This window comes from Linepithema humile, chromosome 2, assembly GCF_040581485.1.
Source record: "Linepithema humile isolate Giens D197 chromosome 2, Lhum_UNIL_v1.0, whole genome shotgun sequence".
In the NCBI taxonomy this organism is placed as follows: domain Eukaryota; kingdom Metazoa; phylum Arthropoda; class Insecta; order Hymenoptera; family Formicidae; genus Linepithema; species Linepithema humile.
In genome coordinates this window covers 24,809,089-24,823,070 of record NC_090129.1, presented here as the reverse complement: position 1 = coordinate 24,823,070, position 13,982 = coordinate 24,809,089, and the positions used below count along the sequence as shown (strand labels likewise).

General features: G+C 37.0%; 2 protein-coding genes across 11 annotated transcripts in view; one reads left to right on the top strand and one right to left on the bottom strand.

Annotated features, from left to right (window-relative positions):
- Positions 1-13,982, bottom strand: part of LOC105667782 (rho guanine nucleotide exchange factor 17) — a 104,228-nt gene that overhangs the window by 53,173 nt on the left and 37,073 nt on the right. For 2 of the 9 annotated variants that reach the window (XM_067350223.1, XM_012359798.2), the window contains exon 1: positions 300-1,537. The exons of 1 other annotated variant lie outside the window; for it this stretch is intronic. The gene's annotated coding sequence lies outside the window, so the exon portion shown is untranslated. Of the gene's footprint in view, positions 1-299; positions 1,544-13,982 lie in introns of those variants that run through there. 6 more of the 9 variants (XM_067350228.1, XM_067350225.1, XM_067350224.1 and 3 more) reach the window with 6 other exon arrangements.
- pasi1 (pasiflora 1) lies at positions 6,869-9,693 on the top strand. Of its 2 annotated transcripts, none has more exons than XM_012359806.2 (6): positions 6,869-7,031; positions 7,596-7,690; positions 7,830-7,929; positions 8,436-8,623; positions 8,705-8,755; positions 8,837-9,693. In XM_012359806.2, exons 2-6 carry the CDS (start codon positions 7,604-7,606, stop codon positions 8,918-8,920), a joined length of 510 nt encoding a protein of 169 aa, XP_012215229.1. In that variant the 5' UTR covers positions 6,869-7,031; positions 7,596-7,603; the 3' UTR covers positions 8,921-9,693. The 2 variants fall into 2 exon arrangements, with proteins under 2 accessions (XP_012215229.1, XP_012215230.1); XM_012359807.2 differs by lacking the exon at positions 6,869-7,031 and adding an exon at positions 7,038-7,203.

Sequence of the window (13,982 nt, the reverse complement as noted above, 5' to 3'; positions counted from 1 at the left end):
ATTACATTTTTGCTCATTTTAGAATGTTAAAGTCTCAGAAGTTTCTCAAAAGTCTCTCAGAGAAATCTAAGATCTTGGGATATTTTAACTTCGTTAAACGCAAAGATCCTATCATCCCTTAAACCTCTCATGTTTCTCGTATAAGGGTCAACTCGTTTCCAAATTCTCGGAGTTTAATCCTTGTATCGTTTATAACATTATTATCTTGTTCTGCGATCTTCGAAGCACACTTCGTATCCGATAATCACGCATTTCGATGATACAACGCAAAAGTTTTACACATTGCTGTAGAAACTTACTTATGCAGACAATCGAAAATACTTTCGCCGATGCCCTCCTCGTGATTACATCTGAGAAAGTACACATGCTGAGTGACAACGCGCAGATCCATCATTCGAAATCCGTCAGTGAGATGTGTCACTTGTCAGACGAAAAACTTGACACTGGAATTTTCGTCAGTACGCCTGCACTCGCCGTACTTGCACGCGCGCTTATAGCGACAGTTATTCGCGTCAGTCACTCGGGAAAATCAGCGATTTCAATCACCCGTCCACGAAGGAGAGATCCAGTCGAATCGCCGAGTCGATTTTACTCAACCGCGCGCACTGGCACAACGTATATCCGTGGCACACATCAGCACAACGCAGTCGTTCTACAAATCTAGATACCTCACTTCCTCCCGATTCCGTCTTCGGACCGTTTCTTTCCGGTTTATCACCTGATCGCACAGCGAGTCGATCCGCGATTGCGATCTCAATAAACACTGCGATATTCTTTTATTTTATAATTATTTTATGAATCGTTAAAAGTGCGACATTTTTTGTCTCGTCTAAATTAAATTCGTGGTTTGATTTGCGCCGATCTTTACGCGTGCCATTGACTCGGAAAGAAATGATATTCAAACATAAGTTACAACTACGATTCATATGTCGAAGTTTTGCTCAGTGATATCAAGAAACAATTTTGCGCGATACAAATCGCAGATTTGCACTTTCCCACTTCACTTCAATTCTGTCGATGGACTTGGAGTCCACTTTTGTTCATTTTTCTCCCACAATAACCTAAAAGAGTGATCACTTAATATGCAGAATCGATTTAGCTAATAAATTTTCGATAAATCCATATTCGTTCTACTTGTTCATTATTTGCATAAGAACACTCCGCACAAGACTGTCTCGATCATTTCGATCTGTCCACGAACAAAAGCATCACGCAATCTCTCGATTTTCAGATAAAACAATCAACATGCATAAAATTGATAGCGGAATTAAGTTATTAATTGACGCGATAAGACTCGTAAAATCCGATTTACGCGACCGATTGTAAAATCCTCTTGCTCCAGACGCGTATCCACGAGACTCACAGGTTTCACTGGTTCTCACGTCCTTCACCCCGCGAAGGTGATCGCCGCGCACAAAAGACGCACTCGCGAAATCGGCTCCGACCTCGATCAGCGCGGATCGGTCCCGGCGGCAGACTCGCGGCGCGCGCGCGAGGACGCGTCGCAGGCGATCGCGGACGATCTACGGGATCGCTCGAACGTTGGGACCGCTCGGCGCGACGCTCGAGTGTGTGTGCGTAATCGCGGCGATATACTACGGCGGCCGCGATGCGGTTTCACGGGTGCAGGGAGAAGGGAGTTACATCAGAGAGCACGAAGAGTCCGCGCGGCTCAGCTCGGCTTATCGTTCACGACGACGACGACGACGAAGGCGACGACACAGCGCGCTAGAACGCGTCGCGCCAAGTTTCCGCTTCGACTCCGCTTCGCTTCGCGAGCGGCGACGACGGGACCGACGAATGGCCGTCCGGATCCAGCTGGGCACCACGATGAAGCTGGTCCGACTCGACGCGAGAGACCATGGCGCGCATGCACGAGGCAAGGCGGACCCGACAGCACGAACCGGCGCGAAGGAACGGCTTCGACGGCGCGGGAGCGCGAGCGAGAGGGGCCCGATGGAGCCTAATCTGACCGGAGGGGCTCCTATATCCTCTTTGTGCTAACTCCACCTCGGCGAAAGGTGGCCGCCGACCGTGTGAGATTCTGCAGTCGGTCGAGATTTTCCTTGCCGACGATGCATTCAATAGTGACGGTGATATCAGTTTCAACGAATTTTTACATGTAATGTCGGAAAGCTTGTATCAATTTTGGTAAGCAGCGAGTAAATTTAATTAATATATCATTATTCTTTTCATGAGAATTCTCCCAAAGTTTAATTTAGATGTTATATTTTGAATAGCATTAATTTTCCTGGGATTTTTATTTTTAACGCCTCATTTGCTTGGACAGTTTTATTTAAAATCTTAATATTACTGAGAAATTTATTATCATGCATCTATAGATTCTTTAGTCGAGATTCGTATTTCGCTTGAGCGGGAGAAATCTTTGATTCAAACATCGCATCGCGTGGCTGCGCTCCGCGCCACGCCGGCTAAATATTTCGCGGAATATATTAAGATATTAGTCACGTAACTAACCGCCACCACTATCAAAGCAAAGTAATTTTCACGCAATCACGGAGCACGTGATCCAGAACATGTGATACTTTAATCTTGATACTAACATTTACACGTTCATTTAATAATAACCGATAATTCACTAGGATATAATTATAACTGCTTTCTAATTTCTATCAAACGGCATTCTTTAGATAATACTTTTTCAAGTATGATTTTAAAACATGATTTACGTTAAACATAAGTTAAATTAATTAATAATGTAGAAAACATACAATATTATTAATCGTAATATTTTTTTATGTAGATATGAGAATATTTTAAGAAAGCTTCAAGTATTAAATTTAAGTCCTGCAAACAAATAAACCTCAGATATGTCTCTTGTTATCAATTCTTTAACTCATTGTCAAACTGCGTAGACGTGCAAAGGATCGAGTTTCGAGTTGCAGATAATTCATCTTAACGGTGAAATCGTGACATGAATATTCAAGAAAAGAAATTGTTCTTCGTTTTATCATGCACATAAATTAACATTTGTATTAACATATTTGTATTTTCACACGTTTAATGAACCTCTTAAGATTAAGTCGAGACTGTACGGCGTAGCTTATTGTTGAGTTGTTCGAGTTATCGCGAACGCGGCATATCTCAGCCTCTCTGTCCTCTCTCTGATGCTGATATTCACTTCGTTCAACTCGAGTGACTCTAGTACTCCAAGTACGTCAAACTCACTCGAGCGGTTACAAGCAACGGCGGCATTACTCCAAATTCGATTCAATAGTCAAACAAATAGCGCATTCCAGCGACAGATAACGCGCGCCGCCGAAATATTTTCCATCCCGGCCGAAATCAGCTGACTGCAAAATTAAACAACTGAGACAAGGCGTGCGATAACAGTTTTATCGCAATGATAATCATTTTAAAGTCTGTTGTGAACGCTCTTATTACAATGCTCCCACTGCAACGTTTGAATTCATCCTGCAGCAACAGTTGCATTCATATGCATCACGCTTTCCGTGCACAATTTGGCGTTATTTTAATATATCTTCCTCTATATTTATCTATCATTTAGTAAAATAGCAAGTCTTTTGACGCTTCGAGCTTCTTTTACTGACATCTTTATGCAGACGCGATTGTACGATTTACGGTTGAAAGTAGGATTGTCTGAAGAAATTTACATCAGCCAAAAACTGCAGACGCTCTTCGATAAACAAGTCGCGTAAGCAATCGTGCACGCGATACATATATACGTGCATTCGAAATCGTCTGCGTTCATCGGCAGAAGCGGCGCGACGGAATGGCTGCTGGGTTACTGATTACTCCGATCTGCTCAATTTGACCGAGGTATGAGAAAAGCCACGTGCCGGGTATTGGTTGAAGATTCTCGCAGCGTTGCCAGCCCAGGGTTGTCTTTTCTCCCGACCATTGACGACGTTGAAGTTCTTCTCGACAATATGGCAACGTTGACAATGTCGCGTGCGAGCTGGCATGATGCTCCGAGCCCGACACCTAAATCGAGAGGCAGTTTACAGTGGTCCACCGGGTGCTAAGAAGCTTAGTGCTGCCGATATAGTAGCACACGATCGTGGAAAATGATACGGAAGAATGGAGAATGGGAGAAATGTGTATGCCCGCGCATACATACACATACACACATGTATTTATAGCCTCTCGACTAGCCGGCATCGGAGACTATGCGACGCATCTCCTTGCTCCGCGTTCGGCGCTGCCGATTGTGTTAGTGGGAAGTTTAAAACCACGCGCCGATCAGTAGGCGGATGTTAATGAATGAAGAAGTCATTCGAAGGATTTTTGCGGAGAAGAACAATGCTCCAGAATTAATTAATATTCTATTATCAAAGAAAAAAACTTTAGCCATCTCTCAATTTAGAGATCTGTTTTTTTTCCATATAAAATGCATCCATTTAGTTTTCTAAATAAATTAATCTTTCTTACGCAATTATTTCTGATTAAAATAAAATCTGACAGAATCGCATATCTCATTCTTTTATTCTCTATAAAGATATCTTTATTACGATAATGTAGACTCATCGTTAAAGCTTATCGTATGACGTCACTGCGATCGTCATCTGCCCTGCGAGATTACCGATGGACGTGATATCTCTCTGAAGATGCCTTTGATATTAGATATGCTTGCAGTAGTATTTCTCGGTAATGCAGTGTCAACTGTGACGCGGGTTACTCTTGACGCCTTTGCAGCGCATGGATCAAAGATATTACAGCTTCTTTCGCAACTGTTCCTTCGCTTGTCATTCCCCGAAAAGATTGTGGGAAGAATTCAGAAAAAAATTATCTGCGATTTGTATTCACATTCAATGCGATAAATAGTGTTATTATTAAAATCCCTCAACTTTATTTAACCGTAATTTTATCATTACGACCATTTGATACGATTAGTTTCTTGTTTTCATTGTAAATTTTGTGTCGTCTCCGACTGGAAATATCTTGCGCTTTATAATATTGCTAATCCCGATGACGTTAATCCTACTTGTCGATGATCTACGGCGCCTTAGAGCACCGCTATCCCGAGGAATGTCTGGATCCATTACGCCGTTCGTTGTTGCGCCCAATGACTGTGAGGATTTATAGATGCATGTAGGCACTGTCCTCTCCGGAGTGAATGGGTCTTATCGTTTCATGGAGCTCCGTGAAATTCCTCACGGCCGGCCGACAATGATGGCCAATCAACAAACCATTCTGATCGCCGCGTACGTCGCTTACAAAAGAAAACTTTCGAACATGTCTGTCCAGAATTTTTATTAATCTTCGTAGCTCTTCAATAATTTTTTTGGTATCACTTTCGGGTTATTTTGTTTTGATCAAATTACATCGTCTTTCGCGATAGCATGAGATGCATAAAATAATCCTCTTGGTAGAATACGGCGCTCTTCGGAATTACATTTTTGTCGTCAGTATGAATTATCATCGATAAGTCTTGCGTTATTATTTGGTTCCAGACAATCTGTTTTCCCTTGCGGTACCAAACTGGTGGTTCGCTACGGAAACCGCGGTCAGGTAACACGAAACCGTTGCACTACATTTTCCGCGGGTTAATCACCGATGACGCTGACGGCGCGGTAATACATGTGGCCATAGCAGCGGACTTACTTCAAGAATATATTAACAAAAAAAAAATAGATTTTTCTTTTTCTTGCTCTATTTTGAGAAGTATCTAAAAGTGTAGTTGCGACACACGTTGTATAATATCTATTTTCACCTCCATTCATGAAAGAAGAAATTATTTTTCGTCGTAGAGAGTTATACGTCACGTAACTCAAGAATCACGCAAATTATCACTTGTTTGACACAGGCTTTGCGATACGCTCTTTGAAATACGCGGCGAATTACAAAGCAGCGTTACTTTACTCTTCAAACGCACAGCTTAATAGGAAATAAAAGTGTGGCTATTGCTATTTCTATCCAGACTGACCTTGTGTCGTGATATTAATAGAAATATTATGGTAAATGAAAAAGTATCGATTGCTGTTATTGTGTATTGAGTTTCGTAATTTCTATTTTTATGAAGTAAATTTAATATTAATTTCTGCAGAGTTCTAATTATTTTATATAAATTAATCATTATATTACTTTCAACGAATAATGCTTGTGATATTGATAAAAAAAATAGTTTTCTTATAAAGAGGCATTTATAGAGTTTCAAAATTTTATTTTTATTTTTTAAACTTCTCTAAATTTTTTATCCATTAAAAATAATACTATTAATATAATCATGTTTGAAAATATAAATCTCTGTAGAAATGAGATAAAGAAGTATATTTCAAACTTGGCGCCGTAGTAACATTGTATAGTGATCTCTGGTTATATTTGATCATCAGAGGTGCTGCACCACTGCTGTACACTTAACTGGCGGGTTGATTCGATTCATTGTTGAATCACAAAATTTATTAAATTTGTATTTTAAAAGAAAAATGAAAATATATCCTCTATTTGACATAAAATAAGATTTATCTCAATATTCTTTTTATGCACTTGAATAAACAATATGCTTGACTTTTATTCTAATATTGATTTCTTATATCGTAAGCTATAAACATAGATATAAAAAACAAATTTGTTTTATAAAACAGAAAGATTTTTTTCTTATAAGTTAATTATAAATTTCTACGAACCAAAAAAGTATACAGGTAACAAGAGATTTTTAAATTTTATTAAAAATATTATTTAAAGTATAGAAAAATATATTAAAATTTAAAAAATCTTCTGCAATAAATGGTCTAGTTATGTATCTTGCAGACACTTGCAGCTATCATTTATCATAGTGCATGATATATCCAGCTGCCAATTGTCGAAGCACCGGCAGGTCTATTCAGACAGGTAGTTACATACTTTGTGTAAAAGGGAGCAGCCGGTGTAACCTGAAAGTGGAGGGGGTTTTCGACGATGACACGACGCCATTAACTGTACGCCTGCCGACGCGTGCATGGCACTCCTCACCAGTTTTGTAATTATTCCGAAACGATTCGAGTATTCGAATCTTGGCGATCGTGGCGGTAGTCCATACTCGTATTAAAATTGTGTTTTTTACATAAATCGTAAGTACCGCCAAGAGAAGTGTGATTTTGGAAAATAAATTGGTGTTCAGTCACATGAATCACAATTGTATCACATCGTGTGCCATGGCATTGAAAAACACGCGATCTTACGTATCCCAATTTTAATATTATTATTGCGTCGAGTGAGAAGTGACGTGCTTGTTTAAAAAATGTGAGTGCGTTTTAATTTTCTCGTACAATATTCAATCTCGTATAGTATTTTACATATGCAAAATTGAATATGCGCGTCTACTCCAAATGTTCTGCTTCTTGTAACATGAGCCGGCAGCGCTGTCAGATATTGGCGCACTTTTACCGCATTTTCGAAATTGGCGCTCCGAAATGTTAAGAATAGATAGCTAACATAATTGTGAACTTAATTTTGCGTTAATACAATTGTACGAGCCGTTTTAATTTTGCAATAAAACGTGCAGTTTTCTTAGAACAAATTTACGTTGGTAACTCTGACAAGCGTCGACGCCCAAGTTTTGCGACGATCGCTTGATATCATTGTTGATTAAGGCGCGTATTTTATTCTTTCTCAAATTTCAACTCTAATTTCAGCGTAAACAATGGCAATCTTGGAGTCCTGCTGGTCACCGTGCGTTTGGTCAAACAGTGTTAAGTCTGGTTGCAATGCTATTGCATTTTACACAGTGGTAATTATCTCTTAATTAATTGTAATTAAAAAATTCCACAAAGTTAGAGGCAGATAATATTTAAGTATATCTAATAAAAGGTCATTTTACTCTATCATAAAACTTTATCCTAATAATTAATATTTGTTTTTCTCTTCAGGCAATTAGTATTGTCCTAATTACACTAATTTCCTATCAACTGGCTGGAGGTGATTCTACGCAACTATACAATCCATTATTCGAGGCGGATGTAAGAGGCTGTAAGTATGATATAAATTGCGTCTAACAATAATGTTTCAAAAAGAGAGTTTAAATATGTATAAATTTCAAAAATATACATTCATATTATGTTTTATCTTTACGAAGATTTTCGAAAGTATACTTGTATCGCTCTTGACGACAATACATTGGAAAAATTTTAATTATTAGTGAAATACAGGAATCTAAAAATGTACAGTGAGTCATTCTATTCAAACGACCCATGATACATTTATAATAGAAGCGAAGAGAAGTGATTTAGACTAAGCGATTATGTAAGCAAAAATTCTCGTATGTAGTTTAGTTCAACACGTTTCAGTACTATATCATTTATCTGACGTACTGTAAAAACTCATGAATTTTCGTATTCTAATTAAATTTTATTGTTTTTAATATTTCAATATACATCTCGAAACAAGATGAATAAAATTTAAAATGTTTTTTACTTTTGATAGGCCACTTATAGCGCTATTGACGTATAATTAAAGAAATTGCTTGTCATTTTCAGCTATGCAAGTTTTTGGAGGATTTTTCATCTTCTATCTAATACTGTTGATTATTTGCGCCTTATTATTGGTTTACGGCGTAAGAAAAATAGTACGTGGATGGTTATTGCCATGGCTTATTATGTGGTTCATCGTCTGCCTGTTTCAATTCGTCTTCGGATTGTGGCTTTTAGGCGGCTACTATATCTATGTGAGTTTTTTTCTTATTTTGACGATGATTCTTTAATCGTACGATAAGTAATCATATCGTTTCTTTATGTTTTTCCTTCAGTTGGACTCCGTGTTTGCGACATTATGCCTCTGGCTTTGGATGTCTTACAACGTGAGTGCATTCTATTTATTTTGACATTATCGGTTAAACATTACTGGTCTAATTGGTTATAACGCTCATGTTTTTTTGCAGATATATTGTTGGCTGGTTGTTTTTTCAATGTACAAAATATTCGCAAAAATGCAATCTCCCAACATAGAACTTTTATGGCCTTGAAGAAGAGTACAACAATACCCGTACGTAAATAATACGTACGTATACAATAATTGTCACCAAAGTAAGGGAGAATCTCTATTTAAATTTACTCACAAAAACCTATTAGGAAAAAGAACACGTAAACTTGTTGAAGATAATTGAAATGCAGAGTTATAGAGGCATTTTCATATCTATAACTTTGTTAAAAATCTTAATGAACGCTTAAAAAGACAAGCTTCGCCTTTTCATTGCTTCTTATATATTTTTATAATTTTTGTTTTATAATTTTTACAATATACTTTTAGCATGATACCAATCATGGCATCAATCATGATATCATAAAAATAACATTTTAAATCACAAAAGTAATTTTAGACCGCGTAGATTGTAACACAATTGATTTTATATGAATTTCAATTAATGTTAACAATATCATAGTAGTTTTTTATTTAAATATCAATAATATATGCAATTTAATTGATGAAAATTTAATTAATAGATTTTTATTTAACGAAGACTGAAGGAGAGACCTTTTATAATATCCGTCCAAATCGCTGTAAGCTAATAGTTATACATGAAATTCAGAATCTCATTTACTAAACAAATCAAAATAATGACTATAACATCACATTAATTGAAAATTCGTGTCAGATCTTTTTATATAAGACCGCCGTTATTTTGATAATATTTTATAAATATTATACAATTTTTCTACGAGCTTTTTCATGTTAATCAAATATTATATATACATGATTAATTGATGTATGGAAAAATAAACATCTATTTATATTATATATGGGTTTCAAAATAAAAAAATTTTTTTGTTAAATCCTACAATACAAATAAAATAATTCCATATATTATCTTTTTTCCCTACTCCGTGAAATGCTTTATGTTTGTTCAAAATATAATAATATTTAAGTAACAATCTTTAACTGTAAATATATACGTTTAACGCAAAGTTTTATTCTGGCAGAATGTTTATAAAAAAGATAGTAAATAAATTTTGCATTTAATTTTATATTCCCACATTGCCCACGTTATATGCAGAGTATATGCAGAGTATATGCAGAGTATATGCATAGATGGCATAACGATTCACTTTATTCAAGCAAAAAGAATTTATCTACAGAAGATACGACACGCTAGTTTTGAACAAAAATTTAAAAAATTTTACAATTTTGTAATAATTAATATTTATGTATAATATTATATTCTTAGTGTATTTTTGTATTATCTTTTTAAATTATTTGCATATAATGTTTTGTTGTTATATAAGAAAAGATTATCATACACATATTAGATACAATTTTGACCAAGTATGAAAATTATTGCAAATTATAACGAACAATATTAAATAAGATTTATAATTTAAAATAATGTTACTAATAACATATGAAATGATTAGTTTCATTCATTAATAATATGTAAAATTTATACCATGTTACTGCATTGTAAAAAGATTCAATGCAAAATTTGTTTAGTTGTAAGTTTACTTGCGATGTGTCTACACATTGTGCGACTAAGAGGTTTCAATGCATGCGTACTCGTGCGTATCTGCGCGTTCGCAGCACGTGCAAAGCTTGAAATCGTATATCATTTTCTAAATATGGAATTCAATGCAAATATCATCTATCGCGGGATTAATTTACGAGCGATGGGGCGAAAACGCGATGCGCGATGTCTTTGCGAGAAACCAGGCGCTTTCTATAAGCGACCCAAGATCTGTTGTTCCTGTTTCAGTGATTAATGACAACGCGAGAAATCCTCCCTCGTGGGACCACCGGGTTTGCGCGCGAGCCCAACTGTCGAAGGCGATATTAATGGATTCGTCCTAGTAAAACGTAGTTTCGTATCTTGCATCCAATTAGCGACGCCGCCTGTCGTGAGCGGAGAGAGCGCGGGGACTTGACAAATTCTCGCGAAATAACGGCGCACGTTCGCGGATTAACGACGCGCATGTCTGTATCATCGCCCGTGGCGGCGTTTGAAACATAATTAAGCAGATATTTCGTAGTGATAGCAGTTACCGTTTGTCTTTGCTTCGAATGTACTTCGAATAGGCTGTTTCGTGTATTCTTTACACTTCTAAGCAATGAGTAAGATAAAGAATATTTTCATTATCTTATCTGTTGCTCTTTCAGTTTAAATTGATAAGCATGAAATTAAAAATTAATCTTAATTTAAATTATAACACATATTAGAAAATATTTTTATTCAAGTATTAGGTGTCGAAATAAGTTAAATAAAACCGAGATTACTTTTATTATCAACAATAATGAAGAATATTTTCATGATTGAGCTTTTTTAATAAAGTTTTGATTCTATCCAAATCAGAAAGAATGTATTTCACACCTAATACATTGAAAACTTTAAATAATTTTTTTTCTAATATTTTTATTACACATTTATTTTAATATATTCGGGCATATCTTGTACTTGTACTTTACTTTCGATTAATAGAAGCTCTATTTTTACAGAAGATAAGATTCACAGCTATTGCACTGCAGGTAGTGTTTTCTGCAGTTGCAGTCTTTCCTTTACCGATAGCTCTACATACGCATACACGTGCATTGAATTGCAGGCGGCCTAGAAGTGCTGATAAAACTGATATCGCGTATAACGCATCCATAAACGGTGTGTAAAAGTATGAATGGGACATTCTTCTTGTACTGATAATAGTGCGAAAGGAAAACCTTGTTATACAGACTCATTCAAAACACGCAGTCTAAAAGTACTATTCGCAATACACGTTTTTACTTCATTATGTCCATATTTCCCGCATTTAAATTCTTTTTATAACTTTATTTTTGTATGAAAAGTATTGCATATTATTTATGCGAATAAAATTGAGTATGCCGTATTCACATACCTTTCCAGTTACTTTTCATCTTGAATTAAGGACAATAACAATGACATGAATTTGAGCATTCGCGTGATTTGCATACGATAAAAGTTCGCAGACTGAGAAAGTGACAGCGTAAAAGAATCGGCACGAGCGACGACAGAGCGTACTTGCCGTCGTACGACGGCAAAGTCAGACGAGTCAACGGCCCTAAACGTCAAGCGGAAAGGGCGGAAACGGCGGGCCGCGCATAAATAAGCGGTTGGAAACCACAATGCGTTTGCGGAGACATCGCGTGTGGGCAGCGGCCGCGGTGTCGTACCGGCCACCCGACCTGAAAATCAATGTGAAACAATTTGGCTGACGGCATCTCGCGTGACATGCCGTAAATCTCCCGAACGTCGATGATCTTTGCAGATATTTTGTCTCCGGCGTGCCGCCGTAGAATGTAACATTACACTTCGACAAGAGACGAGTTTGTCAAAGTAAATTGAAATTCTAAATCATGGAACATGCATAACATGCCGTAAGGTATAAGATACAATAAATAATGAAAAAGAATCAAATAATCATATAATAATATTCTTCGAGCTAGCAGTAATGATAATTAAACGATACTCACGAAAGCAAAACCATAAAACCAAGAAATAAATCTGTTATCCTTTCTAAAGATAATAAGATTATGATATATTATATTATTACTGAAATATCATAATTATTTTTGCTCGTCGAAAATTTAATTCAATTTCCACTACAACATTAGAACAATTACTTCCGTAATAAATTTATTGCCACGGTATAATAAGAGTTAATGGTTATCATAATAACCATAATAATCGTTATCGTAAAATAGATTTATTACCATAATCTCTCTTACTTTCGTGTAACTACAATATTTAAAGATGCTTAGGTTTAATGCGATTCTCTCATATATCTCTGTAGTTTCGTGATTAACAATAATTACGCCCGCAAGTGCCGTTTAAGGACATTGCGAACTTTCGACTTTCCCTTCCCTTCGTCTGCCAATTATAATCGCCGCGTTTGGATGAGTCTTAACGTCTTCGGAGCATTTCACAAGTTGTTGTCCACCGCTCGTTAAGCCGGTTTCACGATTTACGATTCCGCCGAGCGAAATGCGAATAATCAAGAAAGAGACAGCAATGGCAGAGGAGGTATCGCGATGCCTTGAGAGAAAACGGGAGGAGAACGAATTAAAGGAAGCGGAATCACTCGTAATGACTGTAAGTACCTCGTGCTGCATCCATGGCAAGCATTATGGTTTCATAAAAGATCACGATGCTTACTCCCGTCAAGTTTATGCAGCGTCCGACTTGTTCTCCGTAAAATGGAGATTAATCTTTTGCCACTCGTGTTAATCCGCGACGAATTTCAATGGCTCGCTTTGACTTCTTGTGTGCTCACGCTTTATCGTTTTCATGAATGAGAAGCGACGATGAGCATCCAGATAAGCTATCAAGCTGTTGGATATCAATCTGCGTTGAGTTGTTTTGCAAGTCGTAATCTTACGATACGTCGTTTCGATTGCTTCAGTGATTCTCAATTCATTATTTTCCAGAAACTTGTAGATTTCGCAGACGTATGTACAATAAACATTCGTTCCTAATCTTTAAATTTGAATTTTTGGGTATTTTTAAATCAATCTTATCGCTACAATATATAAGTAGAAAAGAATTGTGGCGATATCGGTCAATTCACGCATGATTTACACTTGTTCGAAGCACTTTTATTCGATGCGTGAAATTGAAATCTCGATGGAGTTCAATGTTTATCCTTCAATCTTCTTCGGAAAAAATAACACCCTCGCTCGGTGGCTCCGATTTCATCTCGACGTGGGCTCATCAGAATACGCCGAAGAGAAGATGGATACTTTTTAAGAAAACACTTAAGTTACGGTCTGCCCCGCATCAGGTTTGAGACGCCCCGAGGTCGAGCGATAACCATTCGAAGAGATATGTATTAAGTAAACCTCTTCGAGCGATCCCTCCCCAGTCGAGTCGAAGTGCATTCGATCTATTCACGCATATTTTCAATCCTTATGTTTTATTATTCACAGCAGCACGTAGGAAAACTCCTCTACCTGAGTTTCTCGCATCGGAGAGCTTCTTTCAGCCTTTGTTATTGATCCTTCGTATCGTATGGCGAATCGTTTCCTTCCGAGCTAAACCTCGTAATTCCGCGCAAAGATAATAGATAAAAATAAAGATAATCTTTGCAAGA